This window comes from Bombina bombina, unplaced genomic scaffold, assembly GCF_027579735.1.
Source record: "Bombina bombina isolate aBomBom1 unplaced genomic scaffold, aBomBom1.pri scaffold_715, whole genome shotgun sequence".
NCBI classification, from domain to species: domain Eukaryota; kingdom Metazoa; phylum Chordata; class Amphibia; order Anura; family Bombinatoridae; genus Bombina; species Bombina bombina.
This window is the reverse complement of record NW_026512723.1, coordinates 92409-110034: the sequence shown is the minus strand read 5'-3', so window position 1 is coordinate 110034 and position 17626 is coordinate 92409. Positions and strand designations below refer to the sequence as shown.

Here is a 17626-nt window from a genome sequence, read left to right as displayed (position 1 = left end):
CACATCCTGTGCCCTGCTGCCTTCCTTGGTCAAATCTCACCAGTGCCCAAGCTCCAATTTTTACAAAATTCCACACAAACTTTAAGTCACACACAGTCACACAATTCCAATCCACAAACAATTATCACATCACGTGAGTGATCGCTCAAAGCTAGCCTTTTTTACTAGAGCCTCCCGAGGCGCAATGCCCAAGTATCACTTCACAAAACAAAAACAATACCTTGCAATTTTTGAACTGCGTGAGTCGTCGTCTGCGTCTGTCTGCCGTCTGGCTCACTTTGCACTGGCTGCTATGTGCCGCCGGCCCACCACCTCTCTGTCACTCTCAGCCAGGCTCTGCTCCGCTCACCAGCTCACAGTCACAGCACTCACAGAAGTCTGCAGTCATGGTCTCTCATATCTGTCACTGTGAGACTTACCGCACAGATGGAGATGGAGTCTGCCCTGCTCAGAGATCACGTGTGTGGCTCCCTCCATCCATGTGCGGGCGCAGTGTGTGAGCAGACACTCAGACAGGAAGGCGGGCGGAAGGAAAAAACATCACGTGACGGGATTTTTTTTTTTTTTTAAATAAAATGATGCCAAGTTGCCAGTGCCGCCCCCCTCAAATCTGCTGCCCTAGGCACTGGCCTTGTTGGCCTATACATAAATATGGTCCTGATAGATTTTTTATATATATATATATATATACACACATATACACACACATACATACATACACGTTTATTATACAAAATTGTACACACAAAAAAACAAAAAGAAGACTTCTGCCGCTTCGTTGAGGACTTCTGCCGGCTTCGTTAATGATGGATGTCGGGTCTTCAAAAACTGTAAGTGGATCTTCGGGGGTTAGTGTTAGTTTTTTTAAGGGTTTATTGGGTGGGTTTTATTTTTAGATTAGGGCTTTTGGGCGAAAAAAGAGCTAAATGCCCTTTTAAGGGCAATGCCCATCCAAATGCCCTTTTCAGGGCAATGGGGAGCTTAGGTTTTTTTAGCTAGGATGTTATTTGGGGGGTTGGTTGTGTGGGTGGTGAGTTTTACTGTTGGTGGGGTGTTTTGTATTTTTTTTACAGGTAAAAGAGCTGATTTATTTGAGGCAATGCCCTGCAAAAGGCTTTTTTATTTTGATAGGGCTATTAGATTAGGTGTAATTAGTTTAAATATCGATAATTTCTTTTTTATTGTGTGTAATTTAGTTGTTTTTTTTTGTAATTTAGGCAATTGTATTTAATTAATGTAATTGATTTAATTGTAGTGTAAGGTTAGGTGTTAGTGTAAGGCAGGTTAGGTTTTATTTTACAGGTAAATTTGTATTTATTTTAGCTAGGTAGTTAGTAAATAGTTAATAACTATTTACTAACTAGTCTACCTAGTTAAAATAAATACAAACTTAGCTGTGAAATAAAAATAAAACCTAAGATAGCTACAATGTAACTATTAGTTATATTGTAGCTAGCTTAGGGTTTATTTTACAGGTAAGTATTTAATTTTAAATAGGAATTATTTAAGTAATGATAGTAGGTTTTATTTAGATTTATTTTAATTATATTTAAGATAGGGGGTGTTAGGGTTAGACTTAGGTTTAGGGGTTAATAAATTTAGTATAGTGGCGGCAACAGATTAGGGGCTAATAAATGTAGGTAGGTGGCGGCAATGTTAGGGGTTAATAAGTATAGTATAATGTAGGTGTCGGCGATGTCGGGGGCGGCAGATTAGGGGTTAATAAGTGTAAGATTAGGGGTGTTTAGACTCGGGGTTCATGTTAGGGTGTTAGGTGTAAACATAAATTTGGTTTCCCCATAGGAATCAATGGGGCTGCGTTACTGAGCTTTATGCTGCTTTTTTGCAGGTGTTAGACTTTTTTTCAGCCGGCTCTCCCCATTGATGTCTAAGGGGAAATAGTGCATGAGCACGTAAAACCCGCTCACCGCAGCTTTCAGCAGTTTTCTGGTATTGGAGTGCGGTATGCAGCTTAATTTTGCTCTACGCTCACTTATTGCCTGCTAACGCCGGGTTTTTATAAACCTGTAATACCAGCGCTGTAGGGAAGTTAGCGGTGCAATAGCTTGCAAGTTATTACCGAGCAGCTCTTACCGCAAAACTCGTAATCTAGCCGATAAAAAGTAATAAAACTGAGCTAGGCAGAAACAGGTTCTCGCACTAGAAGTTTAGCTATTCATTCAAGACAGTGCTATAACCCACACACTTTACTGGCTACAATCTAATGAAATTGACAACTCAAAAATGTTTACGTGTGAACAGTATTTACAACTTTTTTATTTTGCTATTTATTAATATAGTTAACAAATGGCTAAAAACCCCAATTACTTGTTCCAATGTATTCTATTTAATTCACAAAACATGATAGTTACTTTAAAATGTGCCTTTAAATTTTAAGGGATGCATTTTTCAAAATTAAAGTTTCATGATTAGGATAGAGCGTACAATGAAGAAAAAAAAACAAACAGAATTTATGCTTACCTGATAAATTACTTTCTCCAACGGTGTGTCCGGTCCACGGCGTCATCCTTACTTGTGGGAATATCTCTTCCCCAACAGGAAATGGCAAAGAGTCCCAGCAAAGCTGGCCATATAGTCCCTCCTAGGCTCCGCCCACCCCAGTCATTCGACCGACGGACAGGAGGAAAAATATAGGAGAAACCATATGGTACTGTGGTGACTGTAGTTAGAGAAAATAATTCATCAGACCTGATTAAAAAACCAGGGCGGGCCGTGGACCGGACACAACGTTGGAGAAAGTAATTTATCAGGTAAGCATAAATTCTGTTTTCTCCAACATTGGTGTGTCCGGTCCACGGCGTCATCCTTACTTGTGGGAACCAATACCAAAGCTTTAGGACACGGATGAAGGGAGGGAGCAAATCAGGTCACCTAAACGGAAGGCACCACGGCTTGCAAAACCTTTCTCCCAAAAATAGCCTCCGAAGAAGCAAAAGTATCAAATTTGTAAAATTTGGCAAAAGTGTGCAGTGAAGACCAAGTCGCTGCCTTACATATCTGATCAACAGAAGCCTTGTTCTTGAAGGCCCATGTGGAAGCCACAGCCCTAGTGGAGTGAGCTGTGATTCTTTCAGGAGGCTGCCGTCTGGCAGTCTCGTAAGCCAATCGGATGATGCTTTTAAGCCAAAAAGAAAGAGAGGTAGAAGTCGTTTTTTGACCTCTCCTTTTACCAGAATAGACCACAAACAGAGAAGATGTTTGTCTGAAATCTTTTGTAGCTTCTAAATAGAATTTTAGAGCACGGACTACGTCCAAATTGTGTAACAAACGTTCCTTCTTTGAAACTGGATTCGGACACAAAGAAGGTACAACTATCTCCTGGTTAATATTTTTGTTAGAAACAACCTTTGGAAGAAAACCAGGCTTAGTACGCAAAACCACCTTATCTGCATGGAACACCAGATAGGGCGGAGCACACTGCAGAGCAGATAACTCTGAAACTCTTCTAGCAGAAGAAATCGCAACCAAAAACAAAACTTTCCAAGATAACAACTTAATATCTATGGAATGTAGAGGTTCAAACGGAACCCCTTGAAGAACTGAAAGAACTAAATTTAAACTCCAGGGAGGAGTCAAAGGTCTGTAAACAGGCTTGATCCTAACCAGAGCCTGAACAAATGTTTGAACATCTGGCATAGCTGCCAGTCGTTTGTGTAGTAAGACAGATAAAGCAGAAATCTGTCCCTTTAGAGAACTCGCAGATAATCCTTTATCCAAACCTTCTTGCAGAAAGGAAAGAATCTTAGGAATTTTAATCTTATTCCAAGGTAATCCCTTGGATTCACACCAGCAGATATATCTCTTCCATATCTTATGGTAAATCTTTCTAGTTACCGGTTTTCTGGCCTGAACCAGAGTATCAATCACAGAATCTGAAAACCCACGCTTTGATAGAATCAAGCGTTCAATCTCCAAGCCGTCAGCTGGAGGGAAACCAGATTTGGATGTTCGAATGGACCCTGAACAAGAAGGTCCTGTCTCAAAGGTAGCTTCCATGGTGGAACCGATGACATATTCACCAGGTCTGCATACCAAGTCCTGCGTGGCCACGCAGGGGCTATCAAGATCACTGAGGCCCTCTCCTGTTTGATCCTGGCTACCAGCCTGGGAATGAGAGGAAACGGTGGAAACACGTAAGCTAGGTTGAAGGTCCAAGGCGCTACTAGTGCATCCACTAGAGTCGCCTTGGGATCCCTGGATCTGGACCCGTAGCAAGGAACTTTGAAGTTCTGACGAGACGCCATCAGATCCATGTCTGGAATGCCCCATAGTTGCGTCAACTGGGCAAAGATCTCCGGGTGGAGTTCCCACTCCGCCGGATGGAATGTCTGACGACTCAAATAATCCGCTTCCCAGTTTTCCACACCTGGAATGTGGATCGCAGATAGGTGGCAGGAGTGATTCTCCGCCCATTGTATTATTTTGGTCACTTCTTTCATCGCCAGGGAACTCCTTGTTCCCCCCTGATGATTGAGATACGCAACAGTCGTCATGTTGTCTGATTGGAATCTTATGAATCTGGCCTTTGCTAGCTGAGGCGAAGCCTTGAGAGCATTGAATATCACTCTTAGTTCCAGAATGTTTATCGGGAGAAGAGACTCTTCCCGAGACCACAGTCCCTGAGCTTTCAGGGATTCCCAGACCGCGCCCCAGCCCACTAGGCTGGCGTCGGTCGTGACGATGACCCACTCTGGACTGCGGAAGCTCATTCCCTGGGATAGGTGATCCTGGGTTAGCCACCAACGGAGTGAGTCTCTGGTCTTCTGATCTACTTGAATCACTGGAGACAAGTCTGTATAATCCCCATTCCACTGTTTCAGCATGCACAGTTGTAATGGTCTTAGATGAATTTGCGCAAAAGGAACTATGTCCATTGCCGCAACCATCAACCCTACTACTTCCATGCACTGAGCTATGGAAGGACGTGGAACAGAATGAAGAACTTGACAAGCGCTTAGAAGTTTTTACTTTCTGACATCTGTCAGAAAGATCATCATTTCTAAGGAATCTATTATTGTTCCCAAGAAGGGAACTCTGGTTGACGGAGACAGAGAACTTTTTTCTATGTTCACCTTCCATCCGTGAGATCTGAGAAAGGCCAGAACGATGTCTGTATGAGCCTTTGATTTTGAAAGGGACGACGCTTGTATTAGAATGTCGTCCAAGTATGGTACTACTGCAATGCCCCTCGGTCTTAGAACCGCTAGAAGGGACCCGAGTACCTTTGTGAAAATCCTTGGAGCAGTGGCTAATCCGAATGGGAGGGCCACAAACTGGTAATGTTTGTCCAGAAAGGCGAACCTTAGGAACTGATGATGTTCTTTGTGGATAGGAATATGTAGGTACGCATCCTTTAGATCCACGGTAGTCATAAATTGACCTTCCTGGATAGTGGGTAGAATCGTTCGAATGGTTTCCATTTTGAACGATGGTACCCTGAGAAATTTGTTTAGGATCTTTAAATCCAGAATTGGTCTGAAGGTTCCCTCTTTTTTGGGAACTTCGAACAGATTTGAGTAAAATCCCATTCCTTGTTCCGTCATTGGAACGGGGTGTATCACTCCCATCTTTAACAGGTCTTCTACACAATGTAAGAACGCCTGTCTCTTTATTTGGTTTGAGGATAAGTGAGACATGTGGAACCTTCCCCTTGGGGGTAGTTCCTTGAATTCCAGAAGATAACCCTGAGAAACTATTTCTAGCGTCCAGGGATCCTGAACATCTCTTGCCCAAGCCTGAGCAAAGAGAGAGAGTCTGCCCCCCACTAGATCCGGTCCCGGATCGGGGGCTACTCCTTCATGCTGTTTTGTTAGCAGCGGCAGGCTTCTTGGCCTGCTTACCCTTGTTCCAGCCTTGCATCGGTTTCCAGGCTGGTTTGGACTGTGAGGTATTACCCTCTTGCTTAGAGGATGCAGAATTAGAGCCCGGTCCGTTCCTGAAATTACGAAAGGAACGAAAATTAGACTTATTCTTGGCCTTGAAAGGCCTATCTTGTGGGAGGGCGTGACCCTTTCCCCCAGTGATGTCTGAGATAATCTCTTTCAATTCTTCCAAAGAGAGTTTTACCCTTGAAGGGGATGTTAAGCAATTTTGTCTTGGATGATACATCCACTGACCAAGACTTTAGCCAAAGTGCTCTGCGCGCCACAATTGCAAACCCTGAATTTTTCGCCGCTAATCTAGCTAATTGCAAAGCAGCATCTAAAATAAAAGAGTTAGCCAACTTAAGTGCGTGAACTCTGTCCATAACCTCCTCATATGGAGTCTCTCTACTGAGCGACTTTTCTAGTTCCTTGAACCAGAACCACGCTGCTGTAGTGACAGGAACAATGCACGAAATGGGTTGTAGAAGGTAACCTTGCTGTACAAAAATCTTTTTAAGCAAACCTTCCAATTTTTTATCCATAGGATCTGTGAAAGCACAACTATCCTCGATAGGAATAGTAGTGCGCTTGTTTAGAGTAGAAACTGCCCCCTCGACCTTAGGGACTGTCTGCCATAAGTCCTTTCTGGGGTCGACCATAGGAAATAATTTCTTAAATATAGGAGGGGGGACAAAAGGTATGCCGGGCTTCTCCCACTCCTTATTCACTATGTCCGCCACCCGCTTGGGTATAGGAAAAGCGTCGGGGTGCACCGGAACCTCTAGGAACTTGTCCATCTTGCATAATTTTTCTGGAATGACCAAGTTGTCACAATCATCCAGAGTAGATAACACCTCCTTAAGCAGTGCGCGGAGATGTTCTAACTTAAATTTAAAAGTCACAACATCAGGTTCAGCCTGTTGGGAAATTTTTCCTGAATCTGAAATTTCCCCATCTGACAAAACCTCCCTCATGGCCCCTTCAGATTGGTGTGAGGGTATGACAGAACAATTATCATCAGCGCCCTCCTGCTCTTCAGTGTTTAAAACAGAGCAATTGCGCTTTCTCTGATATGCAGGCATTTTGGATAAAATATTTGCTATGGAGTTATCCATTACAGCCGTCAATTGTTGCATAGTAATAAGCATTGGCGCGCTAGAAGTACTAGGGGCCTCCTGCGTGGGCAAAACTGGCGTAGACACAGAAGGAGATGATGTAGAACCATGTCTACTCCCTTCATCTGAGGAATTATCTTGGGCAATTTCATTATCTGTGGCAGTACTGTCCTTACTTTGTTTGGACGCTATGGCACAATTATCACACAATTTTGAAGGGGGAGACACATTGGCTTTCATACATATAGAACATAGCTTATCTGAAGGCACAGACATGTTAAACAGGCTTAAAACTTGTCAATAAAGCACAAAAACAGTTTTAAAACAAAACCGTTACTGTCTCTTTAAATTTTAAACAGAGCACACTTTATTACTGAATATGTGAAAAAATATGAAGGAATTGTTCAAAATTTACCAAAATTTCACCACAGTGTCTTAAAGCATTAAAAGTATTGCACACCAATTTTCAGAGCTTTAACCCTTAGAATAACGAAACCGGAGCCGCTTACAGATTTAACCCCTATACAGTCCCAGCTACAGCCTTTGCTGTGACTTTACCAAGCCCAGAGGGGAATACGATACCAAATGACGCCTTTTAGGAACTTTTCCAACTACTTTCAGGTCCTCACACATGCATCTGCATGTCTTGCTCTCAAAAACAACTGCGCAGTAATGGCGCGAAAATGAGGCTCAGCCTACAACTGGGAAGGCCCTTCCTGACTGGAAAAGGTGTCTAACATAGTGCCTGACGTTAAAAAACGTTCCCCAAGTTTATAAGTGTGAATTATCAGCATAAACATGTATAAAATGTCCAAATAAAGCAATCGATTTAGCCCATAAAAGTGTCTACCAGTTTTATAGCCCATATTAAGCCCTTTATTCTGTTTGAGACTAAGAAAATGGCTTACCGGTCCCCATGAGGGGAAATGACAGCCTTCCAGCATTACACAGTCTTGTTAGAAATATGGCTAGTCATACCTTAAGCAGAAAAGTCTGCTAACTGTTTCCCCCAACTGAAGTTACTTCATCTCAACAGTCCTATGTGGAAACAGCAATCGATTTTAGTTACTGTCTGCTAAAATCATCTTCCTCTCACAAACAGAATTCTTCATCCTTTTCTGTTTCAGAGTAAATAGTACATACCAGCACTATTTTAAAATAACAAACTCTTGATAGTAGAATAAAAAACTACAACTAAACACCACAAACTCTTAACCATCTCCGTGGAGATGTTGCCTGTGCAACGGCAAACAGAATGACTGGGGTGGGCGGAGCCTAGGAGGGACTATATGGCCAGCTTTGCTGGGACTCTTTGCCATTTCCTGTTGGGGAAGAGATATTCCCACAAGTAAGGATGACGCTGTGGACCGGACACACCAATGTTGGAGAAATCAAATTACTTATTTTAAATTGTATTTCTTCTCTTGGTGCTTGATCAAAAATGGCTCTTTTCTAGGGGAGCAAATTGAGGTAGGCTAAGGAGCGTGCACAGGTTTTGAGCACTAAATGTTTAACATTGCTGCCATAGAGTGCTCAAGTTATATGTACATTCTGGAGCATACCTCAATATGCACTCATCTAAAAGGAGCCAAGTGGTAAAAAAAAAAAGTATTCCCTAGTTTTTAAAGCTTCAAGTGCTCCCTGAAGACTCTACTATTCACAGCCTACACTAACCTTCCTATCTCCACTGCTATCCCCTAAAACCCCATAGCATGTAAGCCTATGAACCCAGCTGTTTGTAGTTCACCTTCATAAGAGCCGACTACAACAGTGCAACTCTTGGCAGGACCCTCTACCCATTTGATCCCTGTAATCGTTTTATATACCACCCATGTTTATAGCGCTGCAGAACCTGTTGGCGCTCTACAAATACCTGATGATGATAATAATAATAATAATAAAATGTTATATCTGAATCACGAAAGTTATATGTCCCTTTAAACCTGTGACTGGAAAGGCGTGTGGGTGAAATAATAACAGAGTGACATGAAGCAACACTATGTTGGGCGATAGGTGAGAGGGGGTGAGGCGAAAGAGTTCATTTTAGAGGGACTAAATACAGTAATGACATTGGCAATGACAAGATGACTAACTTACCTGCGTGTGATGACTTCATGAGATAGACAAGCAGCCGCAAAGCATGCCCTGTGAAGACAAAATGCGTGAACTTAGTGTGATCCAGACTCACAGAGTAATAACTCAGACAGGATAACAGCATACTCACCCCACATCTTTCAAAGTGCTCCTTAACTCGCGGCCCAAGTTTTGAATGTAAAGCCACTGACTCTCCTGCACAGGCTGACCACTCAGATGGACATTATCCACGGTTAGCTGGGCTTCATCAAACAGCCACTGAACCACAAACACCGGACCTGAGGAACCACAAATTTATAGAAAAAACGATCCAAAGAACAAAGGGGTATATATTAAAAAGTCAATTCTTTATTGTAAGATTAAAAAGTATGGGCATCAAAATAGGGGTAAAGGAAGAAAAGAGCAGGTCTTACGCGTTTCGGCAAGATTCAGCCGTACTCATAGACCATACATGCTCACAGGTGATACAAACTTATATACCTTACAAAGATTACCCATTGGTTAAAACATCACACACCTCCTAAACACCCTTTTAGAAGGGATAATATCACAAACATTATATACATATATGTAGAAAATTGGTGATCTAACACCAATACTCAATGGCTTTGTATATGTTAATGAATAATTGAAATAAAATAAAATAAAGAAAAATACCTAATTCAATGTAAATATGTGCAAGTATATATACAACAAATGAAAAACAAAACAAAGCAAAATAAAGCAAAATATGTACAGACCAAGAAATAATAAAATAGAAGAAGCCTATAGGTATAGATCTAATCAGATGATCACACTAATGGATGGCAAATATATATATTGGATGTATATTGAATATATAATTGTATATATTAAAATTGATAATTCAGTCAATAATAATAGATTATCTGAATAAATACTAAACATATACATGATAATTATAACTTAATATACATAATAATGAATATACATAGCTAAATATACAATTCATTCAATATAATTACCAAATATATTTTTATAGAGATAATAGGTTCAGTGGTATACATATAGATTAATTCTCCCAAAAGTTAATAAGGTCATTCTCTGAATTAAAGCCATCAGGTTTTAATGTGCACAGTTTATGGATCCAATAAACCTCCTGGCGTGCCAGGGTGGACCATTTATCACCACCTCTAGGATTATTCTTAATGATTTCTATGGCATTCCATTTAAAACTGCACACATTTCCATGATGAATATCTATAAAATGACTTGCTAGATCAGAGCAATGTTGTTCATTTCTAATGTATCCCAAATGTTCACGGATGCGAGTACGAATATCACGGGAGGTCATACCCACGTACTGGAGTTTATGTTCCGTGCAGCAGATGAGATACACTATATATGAAGAAGAGCAATTGATGCATCCCCTAGTATCAAACATCTGGTTAGTAACATAGGAACTAAAAGAACTACCTATCTTAATATGTTCACAGGCTTTACAATTCTTTCCACATTTATAAGTTCCATTATGTCTAAGCCAAGAGCTTTGACTATCAGGTTTACGCAACTGGCTAGGTGAGATCAAATTACTCAATGTAAGCCCCCTTTTGTATGTAAACCTACATCCTCCTTTGACCACATCCTTAAGAGCGTCATCTCCATATAACATAGGTAAATATTTTTTAACTATGTTACAAATTTGATAGTATTGGTTAGAATACCTTGTAATAAAATTAGGTTTGTTGTCGAATTTGGTCTTTCTATCACTGGACTTATCAACTACTGAGAGTAAACTACTTCTATCACATTGTGTTGCATAATCATGAGCCTGTTTGATAACTTTCTTACAATAACCCCTCTTACGGAGTCTAGTGCCTAGATTGTTACACTCAGAATTGAATACTTGTTCATTTGAACAAATTCTTCGATTTCTCAGGAACTGTCCCTTCGCTATACCCTGAAACACATGTCTTGGATGGGAGCTGGAAGAATGTAGGATTGAATTTCCAGCTATTGGTTTACGAAACAATTGAGTTTCAACTTTATCAGAGTTCCCATCAATGACCAACTCCACATCCAAGAAATGTATTTTATGCTTTTGCCATTCATAGGTAAACTTAATCTCAGGGATGCAAGAGTTAAGATACCCAACAAATCTCTGAGCCTCAGAGGAATTGAATTTAGTAAGAAATATAAGATCGTCTATAAATCTTTTGTAGCAAACAATTCCCCCAGATGAGTCGACATTAGGTCCAAAGAGGTATTTATACTCAAACCAGCCCATAAATAAATTGGCATATGAGGGGGCGAATTTCGCCCCCATGGCTGTACCTCTCAATTGGACGTAATACGATCCCTCAAACTGGAAGTAATTGCGCTCCAAAAGAAAACGGATAGATCTAATAATGAAGTCTTTAGCCTCATTTGAATAGTTAGTAAGCCGATTAAGAAAAAAGGCCACAGCTTCCAGGCCCAGGGTGTGTGGTATAGAGGTGTATAAAGCTACCACATCCACTGTTAACCAACTCATATTTTCCACCACCTGCACATCCTCAATAACATTTAACAAGTGTGTAGTGTCTCTCAAAAAGCTGGGAAGAGAAGAAACCAAGGGTTGCAAAATGCTGTCAATCCACTCTGACAGATGTTCAAAAAGTGAGCCAATTGCTGCAACTATTGGTCTTCCCTTTATGTTAACTACACTCTTATGGGTCTTGGGCAGGTGGTGGAAAATAGGAATGATGGGGTCGGTAATGAATAGGAACTCAAATGTGTCCTTGTCAATAATACCAAGGTGAAGGCCATCATCTAATAAATCTCTTAACTGTTTTTGAAAACACAGAGTAGGGTTTCTACTTAATCTTCTATAGGAGGATAGATCATTCAGCTGTCGTTCAGCTTCAGATATATACATCTGTCTATCCATTACAACGATGTTCCCCCCCTTATCAGAGTTTTTCACCACAATTGACAAATTATTCTGCAATGATGTTACTGCCTCTTTTTCCTTTCTAGTAAGATTTGAGTATTGTTCGCTGGACGTTTCATCCAGCTTTTTTAGGTCCTCAAGGACTCTCTTATGGAAACTTTCAAGTATTCTACCTCTAGATTGAACTGGGTAGAATTTGGATCTATTTTTAAATCTAGGAGAACATAGCGATACGGTATCCATAGCTTGCTCACACTCCAATTCCTGGAGAGAAGCTAAATCGCACATGTCTCTAAATTGAAAAAGAGAGCCAATATTGTTGGTGCCACTATTATCAACATATGTGGGATTGTTTACTCCTTCAATACCATTAAAGTGTCTACGAAGAGTAAGATTACGTATAAACCTATTTAGGTCAAGAATAGTTTGAAACATATCAAATTTTTTAGTAGGGCAAAAGCCCAAACCCTTATTAAGTACTTTAAGTTCAGATTCAGTTAGGGTATGTGAAGAAACATTAATAACCAAATTGTCATTTACTTCCTGGTGAGCTCTCTCAGGGCATACCTGTTCATTCCTCTCTGGTTCCCTGTGTTCTCTGTCCCTCCCCCACCCCTTGTTTTTAGGGCCGACCGAAAAACCTGACCCAGAGGGGGTACCCCCTTGCTATTTTTAGGGGCAGTGACCTGTACAATGTCAGAGTTAGTATTCAAAGCTTGTTTAATCTGTGTACTCTTTTTTGCACTGTTTTTATTATTAGTGCTTACAGCTTTGGGTATGGTACCAGTGGAATTAATAGGTTTAATGGTCTCCGTATGTGTAGTGATTGTATTACTACTGTCTGCTTGTACAGGATCATTATCCTCCTGTTGTCTATTCTCAATGTTATAGTTAAGATCTGGTTCACATTCTGAATTTGACCCTTCCTCATAAGAGGTAGAAAAATTAGACAGAGAATCATCATCTGTGCTCACATTTCCATTAAAGGACACTTTTTTCTGGTTCCTATTCTTTTTTCTCCATCTCCTGCGTTTGTAACCCCTATTACCTTCACTGTTTTCAGTATCCAATACCTGATTATCTTTCTGATTGTATGGTAGTGCTCTACGTCTGTGAATTTTATACCACAAAAAGACATTCCCTGTGGAATAGTCCTTTTGATCACGTAAGAATTTCACATGTTTGGCCTGTATGATATCATTTTTGCTAGTTTCAATCACCTCCTGCAACATTTTATCATATTCACCATATCCCACTTCAGATTGGTGACCATTCAACTCTTGTAACTGTGTTATTTCATTCCTAACAGTGGCTAATTGATCAGATTTAAATTTAACCAACATCATCATAAGCCTAATAGAGCACTCAGATAATATACTATTCCATTCCTTAATAAAGTCCTGGTCATGGACCTCGAAAGTGGGGAATTTTTTAACCCTTAGGCCCCTCGGTATCATGTTTAAAGAGACATATTTGTTCATAATCCAGGTGTCAAGTTTAAGTCTCAATTCCTTTAAACGTAACAGTTCCAAAGAGTGAAACAAATCACTTAATTTAGTGTTGGTACAATCCAATGAAAAGAAATCTTCCAATTCAAGTCCCACTAGATCTTGGTCATCAACAGCAGCCAAAGAAAAATAACGATTTTGTGATAAATCCCCTGATGCATCCATATTTAAGGAAATTTATAAAAAATTTATAAGAAATCAATATAACGTTCACCAGCGACAATTTGCTTCACTTACAACACATGGATGAAGAGATAATATAGGAAAAACACATGTGCAAAGTCCGTGTGTGTAGTTAGGCAAATGGATATAAATATGTCCAACGTATTCTGTATAGTCAGATAAAAGAGGTATAACACATTGCTCAGTATACACAGCAGAGAAGGGTAGGAATAAATGGACAGCGATATCAAAACCAGTCCTGACTCACCACTCCAAGGAAGGCTATTACGGCAATTCTCCGCACGGTAAGTGGGTATACAGCCACCATCCACTTCACACAGTCAGAGGACGTATTGCTCACCTCTATGGTGTAGACATCAGCTCCGTGGCAATACACCTTTCCACGAGGTCTGAGCGTTCTCTCCTCCTCGGCGTCTCCGGCCAGCATGTACCTTCTCAGCACTTCCGGGTGACGTCAGACGCTGTCCCTACATCCTCCTTTGACCACATCCTTAAGAGCGTCATCTCCATATAACATAGGTAAATATTTTTTAACTATGTTACAAATTTGATAGTATTGGTTAGAATACCTTGTAATAAAATTAGGTTTGTTGTCGAATTTGGTCTTTCTATCACTGGACTTATCAACTACTGAGAGTAAACTACTTCTATCACATTGTGTTGGCTCACTTTTGAACATCTGTCAGAGTGGATTGACAGCATTTTGCAACCCTTGGTTTCTTCTCTTCCCAGCTTTTTGAGAGACACTACACACTTGTTAAATGTTATTGAGGATGTGCAGGTGGTGGAAAATATGAGTTGGTTAACAGTGGATGTGGTAGCTTTATACACCTCTATACCACACACCCTGGGCCTGGAAGCTGTGGCCTTTTTTCTTAATCGGCTTACTAACTATTCAAATGAGGCTAAAGACTTCATTATTAGATCTATCCGTTTTCTTTTGGAGCGCAATTACTTCCAGTTTGAGGGATCGTATTACGTCCAATTGAGAGGTACAGCCATGGGGGCGAAATTCGCCCCCTCATATGCCAATTTATTTATGGGCTGGTTTGAGTATAAATACCTCTTTGGACCTAATGTCGACTCATCTGGGGGAATTGTTTGCTACAAAAGATTTATAGACGATCTTATATTTCTTACTAAATTCAATTCCTCTGAGGCTCAGAGATTTGTTGGGTATCTTAACTCTTGCATCCCTGAGATTAAGTTTACCTATGAATGGCAAAAGCATAAAATACATTTCTTGGATGTGGAGTTGGTCATTGATGGGAACTCTGATAAAGTTGAAACTCAATTGTTTCGTAAACCAATAGCTGGAAATTCAATCCTACATTCTTCCAGCTCCCATCCAAGACATGTGTTTCAGGGTATAGCGAAGGGACAGTTCCTGAGAAATCGAAGAATTTGTTCAAATGAACAAGTATTCAATTCTGAGTGTAACAATCTAGGCACTAGACTCCGTAAGAGGGGTTATTGTAAGAAAGTTATCAAACAGGCTCATGATTATGCAACACAATGTGATAGAAGTAGTTTACTCTCAGTAGTTGATAAGTCCAGTGATAGAAAGACCAAATTCGACAACAAACCTAATTTTATTACAAGGTATTCTAACCAATACTATATAATTTGTAACATAGTTAAAAAATATTTACCTATGTTATATGGAGATGACGCTCTTAAGGATGTGGTCAAAGGAGGATGTAGGTTTACATACAAAAGGGGGCTTACATTGGGTAATTTGATCTCACCTAGCCAGTTGCGTAAACCTGATAGTCAAAGCTCTTGGCTTAGACATAATGGAACTTATAAATGTGGAAAGAATTGTAAAGCCTGTGAACATATTAAGATAGGTAGTTCTTTTAGTTCCTATGTTACTAACCAGATGTTTGATACTAGGGGATGCATCAATTGCTCTTCTTCATATATAGTGTATCTCATCTGCTGCACGGAACATAAACTCCAGTACGTGGGTATGACCTCCTGTGATATTCGTACTCGCATCCGTGAACATTTGGGATACATTAGAAATGAACAACATTGCTCTGATCTAGCAAGTCATTTTATAGATATTCATCATGGAAATGTGTGCAGTTTTAAATGGAATGCCATAGAAATCATTAAGAATAATCCTAGAGGTGGTGATAAATGGTCCACCCTGGCACGCCAGGAGGTTTATTGGATCCATAAACTGTGCACATTAAAACCTGATGGCTTTAATTCAGAGAATGACCTTATTAACTTTTGGGAGAATTAATCTATATGTATACCACTGAACCTATTATCTCTATAAAAATATATTTGGTAATTATATTGAATGAATTGTATATTTAGCTATGTATATTCATTATTATGTATATTAAGTTATAATTATCATGTATATGTTTAGTATTTATTCAGATAATCTATTATTATTGACTGAATTATCAATTTTAATATATACAATTATATATTCAATATACATCCAATATATATATTTGCCATCCATTAGTGTGATCATCTGATTAGATCTATACCTATAGGCTTCTTCTATTTTATTATTTCTTGGTCTGTACATATTTTGCTTTGTTTTGTTTTTCATTTGTTGTATATATACTTGCACATATTTACATTGAATTAGGTATTTTTCTTTATTTTATTTTATTTCAATTATTCATTAACATATACAAAGCCATTGAGTATTGGTGTTAGATCACCAATTTTCTACATATATGTATATAATGTTTGTGATATTATCCCTTCTAAAAGGGTGTTTAGGAGGTGTGTGATGTTTTAACCAATGGGTAATCTTTGTAAGGTATATAAGTTTGTATCACCTGTGAGCATGTATGGTCTATGAGTACGGCTGAATCTTGCCGAAACGCGTAAGACCTGCTCTTTTCTTCCTTTACCCCTATTTTAATGCCCATACTTTTTAATCTTACAATAAAGAATTGACTTTTTAATATACACCCCTTTGTTCTTTGGATCGTTTTTTCTACTACTTTGGGAGGGAGAGGAGCCCTCCTATCCTGTGAAGGAACAAGATTATTCCCAGCTTTGGATTTTTGTCCGGTCAATAGAGGTTGTATACACAGCATTTGGAGTACTACGCAAGCGAATTGGAAGGGACAGCGTCTGACGTCACCCGGAAGTGCTGAGAAGGTACATGCTGGCCGGAGACGCCGAGGAGGAGAGAACGCTCAGACCTCGTGGAAAGGTGTATTGCCACGGAGCTGATGTCTACACCATAGAGGTGAGCAATACGTCCTCTGACTGTGTGAAGTGGATGGTGGCTGTATACCCACTTACCGTGCGGAGAATTGCCGTAATAGCCTTCCTTGGAGTGGTTTTGATATCGCTGTCCATTTATTCCTACCCTTCTCTGCTGTGTATACTGAGCAATGTGTTATACCTCTTTTATCTGACTATACAGAATACGTTGGACATATTTATATCCATTTGCCTAACTACACACACGGACTTTGCACATGTGTTGAACCACAAATTTATATCACACACACCTATACAAAATACGGAGTCTGTCAGCTATCATTACAATTAGCACATGTACATGTTATTTATTAAAAAACAAAAACACTGATCGTTTTAAATAACCTAACATCTTCATGGGTTGTAAAAATTACATTTCGGCTCCACTGTGTATTAAATGGAGGTACAGAGCATTTGCATATAGTCTCCCTCTTTAAAATTGTGTTTTTTTTATATTTATTTACAGCGCTTGTCCTTAGCATCTGCAATGAAAGTTTATTCCAAGAATCAAGCATCCCATCTGTAAAGAAGTTCTACAGCAAAGTACATCTCAATCTTTGTATCATACATAAGCACTTAAAGGATCATAATAGTATAAATATTACATGCTGTAATCCGTTAGAGCATTTCAATTTACAACTATGAACTCTACTGTGTGTACTCCAGCAAAGGGGTTACCACCACAGTAAAAGTGCCTCTCGG

General features: G+C 39.7%; 1 protein-coding gene across 1 annotated transcript in view; it reads right to left on the bottom strand.

Moving 5' to 3' along the window:
* The window catches only part of LOC128644508 (palmitoleoyl-protein carboxylesterase notum1-like), a 121493-nt gene that overhangs the window by 35356 nt on the left and 68511 nt on the right, over positions 1 to 17626 (bottom strand). The window contains exons 10-11 of the mRNA XM_053697092.1: positions 9225 to 9372; positions 9098 to 9145 (exon numbers count right to left, since the gene is read on the bottom strand). Coding sequence (XP_053553067.1) covers positions 9098 to 9145; positions 9225 to 9372 — 196 coding nt within the window. The remainder of the gene's footprint in view (positions 1 to 9097; positions 9146 to 9224; positions 9373 to 17626) is intronic.